Below are 5,890 nucleotides of genomic sequence, written 5' to 3' on the forward strand. Positions count from 1 at the left end.
TAAGAAAAACCCAAAAGCAATAGAGAAAACCGCAGAGAAACTTCTCCTATCGCCCAATTCCAAAATGTTCGTGTGTGTCTCAATGAGGCGACAACCACATTTTAAGGTTAGGAGAAGAGGCCTCTGTTATGATTTAATGGGCCAAGCCTATCCATTATAGCTAAGCCCAATAACAATATGTTAATTATGCTAGTCCATATAAAATATATCCAACAAATTCATGAATGCTCATTTAAATAAATTATAGCAATAAAAATTGTGACTAAGTTATAGAGAATAACTCGCACATTTGATGCAGAAAATTAACCAATATAAAATTATCATATAGCTAAGTGCCACCGTGAAGCTTCAGGCTGCCTGTTTGACAGTGAAATAATAATCCATTGGTGTTTTAGTAAAAAAAAAAGGCTAAAATTTGGGATTGGGGCCAAACCTGGCAAAGTACGTCCATGGTGCTCTGACCACCACCCTCAGGCAACAGCTTCACCCGGAACTTCTGTACCCCATTCTTTACATCCTGATTTGTGTCCGCCTTAGGAACTGCCCTTGCTATTTTTCCAAGGCTTCCCCCTTGGTCCTTTCCACCAGAAGGAAAGCTTATCGATCTTCCATAATCATCAAAGAGGGTAGAGGACTTAGTCATGATTGTCCCACGGGCGCCATATGGCTCTGACCTCGCTCCATCGTACTGATACACGCCCTCACCAAGACCATTGTCATGCGCACCGAATTCTTTGTACTGCATACCACCATATACATTCTTCTCATTGAAATCCTGGCCAAAACCTGATGAGCCTATGCCATACCCATCATCCATGATTCCTGCGTATCTCCCAAAGTTATCATGAAAGTTCTGTGCTTCCTGTTCAGGTCCGGCAGCAGAGCTCTGATAAGAAGCACTATAAGAAGGATACGGCTCGGAAAAGGAGGAACTTGGATTGGGGGCAGCGTTGGCTACGGAGCTAGGATTCATAGATGGACCATAACCCCCGGAGGCCTGCTGATTAGGATCGTAGCTATAAAATGATCCAGAAGAGGGATGCTGGTGAGGATACGGCGACGGAGTCACCTCCGCCGGGCGAGGCGAGGGATTATACGAAGGAAGGGGAGGAAATTGGGGAGAATATTGGGCTTGAGCTTGGCCGTAGGAAGAATCTGAAGGGCGCAGACCAGGATCGGGCTCCTGATTCTTCCAAGAGGGAGCAAGGGCGGCGGAATAAGCCGGGAAATCGTTAGAGAACGGTGGCGCCGAGGCGTAAGACTGTTGCATCGGATTGGGGTCAGACACAGGATTCAAGTCGTATGTGGGCGCCGGCGCCTCCGCGGCGTACTGGGGAGCATAGTACGAGCCGTAATCGCCTCCGTGCTGCATCGTGCCCTGCCGGTGCTCTTCGGTTCGAGGATCGCAGATGATCGAAGGCGTGCTGCAGAAGGAAGAGGCGATTGAACGGCGCAGGACGATCGAACGGAGAAGGTGGAAAACCTAGCGACGTGGGTAAGGGGATTCGGCGGAGTCTTCAAGCTTCCGTCGGGCAACGGCGATGGTTGGGGGATTCGGGAAAGAGAAGAGGAGAAGAGAAGAGGTCGATTGCTTCAGGAGGAAGTAGCTTTCCGCAGGAACAGAATACGGTATTCTGAACCGTCGATGTGTGGCATAGAGAAACAAAAAGTTTGTGGTGAGGTGGAGCAGTGGAGAGATCATTAGAAATGCCCGCGGATTATATGACCGTCGATAACTCGCCTCAACGTCCGCACCGACCAAGACTCAATCCGAGTATACAACACGGACATAACAAAATAGATACGGATTAAACAAACGTTGATAGACCCGATCATGTTCTGGATCCGACTTAATAAATAACCGGATCGATTATCCATTAATTTTGTTAAACAGACCGCAATCATAATTGGCCCGTTTGGGACCAAGTCAGTTACGATTTTAGCTCCAAATTAATTGTGAATGGTGGGTTTTTTCTTGGAATTGAATGGCGGTTCCGACCATTGAATCGTCCATTAACCAACCGTTTCAACCATTGATAGATTTTTTTAAAAAAATAATTGAGATTATTTGATTAATTTGTTAACAACAATTAGGATTTAGTATCTATTATTCTTTCAATTTTATAAATAGACTATTCATTTTATTATTTTCACACTGTCTTCTTTATTCTCTTTGATACGGAGAGTCAAGGAAGGTGACGTGGTCTCCTTTTAAAGCTCCGCCAGGTCAAGGTCTAAGTCACGGTGGCGAGCCCTCTCTTCTCGACAGGAGAGACTCCCGTCTCGGCGAGCCCTCTCCTCTCAGCAGGGTAGACTCCCGTCTCGGCAAGTCCTCTCCTCCCGGCAGGAGGGACTCCCGTCTCAGCGAGCCCTCTCCTCTCGGCAGGGTAGACTCCCGTCTTGGCAAGCCCTCTCCTCTCGGCAGGAGGGACTCCCGTCTCAACGAGCCCTCTCCTCTCGGCAGGGTAGACTTCCGTCTCGGCAAACCCTCTCATCTCGGCAGGAGAGACTCCCGTTTCGGCAAGCTCTCCCCCTCAGCAAGGGAGAATGCTCAACTTGCTCCTTGGCGTCGACGCCAAGGAGCTCCTTCTCGAGAGTTTCGTTCTGTCTCTTTCACCTCCGTCTATAAACCCGGCCACTCCGCCTCTACCAGGTAGACCTTAACCCTAATCCTGACATTCTGACACCGACCACAGGCGCCACCACTGAAAGAGGAAGGGACTAGTCCGCTGCTCAGACGCAGCTGCTTCTAGCGCCAGTACTTGTTACTCCGCCGCATTAAAGGCGCGCCCCATCCTTATACGTGACTTCTTCCTCTAACCTCGTGGCTTGCACGCATTACCATAAAGAAGATACGGGGGATCAGACTCGGGCTTCCCATATGAGCTTCCCCTACGCATATAGCCTGGAATAGAGGGGACAAAAGGAAGGTTCTTCTGGTGACCATGTGTAGGCCCGAGGCGCATAACAGTCGTCTTCCCGTATGGAACCCAAAGGTTGGTTATAAAAGGAGTAACTTATCGCCATGCAGGAGGTCAGTGGTTAGGAAAACTCTCTCACTACTCTTCTTACTACTTCTTCTTACTTCCTCTGACTCCTCCTTGTGTGGACCCTAACTTGAGCGTCGGAGTGGCTTACCGGGATCCCCCGGGACGCCATTCTAACCTCCTTTGTGAAGTGTGTTTCAGGATTCCCTCAACGGTGATCACCCGAGGTGCCTCTAACCCAACTTGATTGCAGGATCGCCAGCGTCAGACAGCTTGTTGACTGGTGGCTTGACCTTCCGCGGCATTTGACCGGAACATTTTGGCACCGTCTGTGGGAAAACTGAGCTAGACGTCATGATGGTTAACACCAGAAGAACTGCTGACAACCGCGATTCGGTAGATGAGAGGAACCCGGGCGAAATGGTGTCCCTGACTCCCGTGCAACTGGACCACTTGGTGGACCAGATTATGCAAAGGGTTGCACATCGGCAGCAGCCGCTACCGTCACCTGCGGGGGAGGCACCTCATCCCCAGGTCAGTGGACAGCCAGCCAGCCAGGTCCCTGTGCCTGGCCCGACTCTGCCGCCAGTAGCGGCCTCCCTCCAGCGGGAAGCCCCACCACCCAGAGAAGACTCCCATGAGTCCCACACCGGGGAAGCCCCCCCGCATAACCACAAAGGTAAGGCTCCTGCCCTCCCGGAGGAGGAAAAGGAGAACACCCCCTTTTCCAAAGAGATCTTGGAACAAGAGCTACCCCGCCACTTCCGACAACCACAAATCGGAGATTACTCTGGCACCACGGATCCAGACGATCACATGTGCCGCTTCGAGCATGCGACTTTGCTGCACCGGTACGTCGATGGGGTAAAGTGTCGGGTCTTCCTGAACACCCTGGCGGATCCCGCTCAAAGATGGTTCCAGCACTTCCTCCCGTTCTCCATTCGAACCTTCAAAGACTTCAAAACCGCCTTCTTGCATCAGTTCGCCAGCTGCCGGAAGTACCAGCAAACTCCACTGGACTTGTTTGCTTTGAAGCAGAAGCCCAAGGAGACCTTGAGGGAATACCTCCACCGCTTCGACGGAGTCGTGTTGAATATGCCCCTACCCCGTCTGACGTGCTGATCAGCGCCCTTACTCAAGGACTAACGGAGGGTGACTTTTTCAGGTCTCTAGTAAAAAAGCTGCCGGGAAGCTATCAGCAGCTCCTGGACCGAGTCAACAAGTACATCCACCTGGAGGAGACTCAGATAGCCCGCAAGGCAGACGGAGGTCCCACTCCCCGCCCAGAGAAAAAACTAGCTCCTCCTTCGCCAAGACGAGAAGCTCCTCCGAAGCTGCTCAACTTCAGAAACGGACGCGTCGTCCAGACAGTGGACTCGGCTCCCTTCTTCACCACGGGATCAGGCTCGACAGGAGAGCCTCCTATCCGCTTCTGCACGTATCATCAGACTCACGGGCATGGAACCGATGAATGCCGAGAGCTTACCCAGGAGATCAGCCGCCTGGTGAAAGAAAGACAACAAACCCGAGGAGCTCCTTTCCCTGCTCCTCAGCACCCTCCTGCTCCCGACCACAGGCGGAGAGACATCTCTTTCGCTCCCTGCCGGGAGAGAGAGCGCTGCAGGCGTCCTTCGCCGCCCCGAAGAAGTCCCCGCCGCACGTCCTTACCCGTCTCCCAAACGCCCTACTGCTCCCTTTGGCCCGTAGGACCTAGATTCGCACGCGCCCGTAAAGCCCATAGCCGAACCCCCCATGATGATGCCTTGGTATCTACCCCCCATGACGAGCCACCATCGCCAACTACAATGTGGCCCGCGTCTTCGTCGACACTGGCAGCTCAGTCAACGTCCTCTACAAGGAGGCCTTCAACCAGATACAGATCGATAGGCATGAGCTACACCCCATGTCCACCGCCCTCTTCGGGTTCTCCAGGCATGAAGTGCAGCCTCTGGGCCAGATCAACCTGCCGCTGTCTCTGGGAGAGGAACCTCTGCGGCGCACCAGGAGCGTTACTTTCGCGGTGGTGGACGCACCTTCCGCTTACAATGTCATACTGGGGAGACTGGCCCTCAGCGCCTTCCAAGCCGTCGTGTCGACCTTTTACCAGAAGATCATGTTCCCCGTGGCTGACCAGGTGGGGATGGTAAGTGGAGACCAAGGTATGGCACGTCGCTGCTATGTGGATGTTGTGCAGGCCGGGTGCAAAAGGGCAAGGGTCGTCCGAAGTGAAGTCCAGACCCTTCATGAAGCATCTCCTCCCTCACACACCTGCTCGAAGGAGGAAGTGTCGATCGTACCAGGGAAGCCGAAACGTGTCACGCAGATGGCCTCGGATCTGCTGCCTGAACTCAAAAAAGCCCTGGTTGAATGTCTCGTCCGCAACCATGACGTGTTTGCCTGGTCGCCTCAAGAAGTCGACGGAGTCTCCCCCGACCTCATGGAACACCGCCTCAACGTCCTGTCGGGGTCCCGGCCCGTGCGGCAAAAGAAGCGAAGTTTCTCGCCGGCACAAGACTTGGTGATAAGGGAGGAGATTAACAAGCTCAAAGACGCCGGACATATTCGGGAAGTGCAGTTCCCATCTTGGCATGCCAACGTGGTGCTCGTCCCTAAGCTAGGCAACAAGTGGAAGGTCTGCATCGACTTTCGCGACCTCAACAAGGCCTGCCCGAAGGACTGTTATCCCCTCCCCCGAATCGATCAGCTAGTCGATTCTACGGCCGGCTGTGAGTTTATATGTATGCTGGATGCCTACCAGGGGTATCACCAAATCCCCTTAGCTGTAGAGGACCAAGAGAAAGTTAACTTTATTACCGCTGATGGTACTTTCTGCTACACCGTGATGCCTTTTGGATTGAAAAACGTCGGCGCCACCTACCAGCGCCTCATGGACAAGGTCTTTC

At 52.7% G+C, this 5,890-nt stretch overlaps 1 protein-coding gene across 1 annotated transcript; it reads right to left on the bottom strand.

Annotated features, from left to right (window-relative positions):
* Positions 1-305: 305 nt before the first annotated feature.
* LOC141811434 (protein FREE1-like) lies at positions 306-1,550 on the bottom strand. The gene has a single exon (XM_074699474.1). The coding sequence runs from the start codon at positions 1,370-1,372 to the stop codon at positions 392-394; it is 981 nt and encodes a 326-aa protein (XP_074555575.1). The 5' UTR covers positions 1,373-1,550; the 3' UTR covers positions 306-391.
* Positions 1,551-5,890: the final 4,340 nt, after the last annotated feature.

The sequence above is a fragment of the Curcuma longa genome, chromosome 1, assembly GCF_044706935.1.
Source record: "Curcuma longa cultivar G26 ecotype Majalengka, Jawa Barat chromosome 1, ITB_CL_G26_1.1, whole genome shotgun sequence".
NCBI lineage: Eukaryota > Viridiplantae > Streptophyta > Magnoliopsida > Zingiberales > Zingiberaceae > Curcuma > Curcuma longa.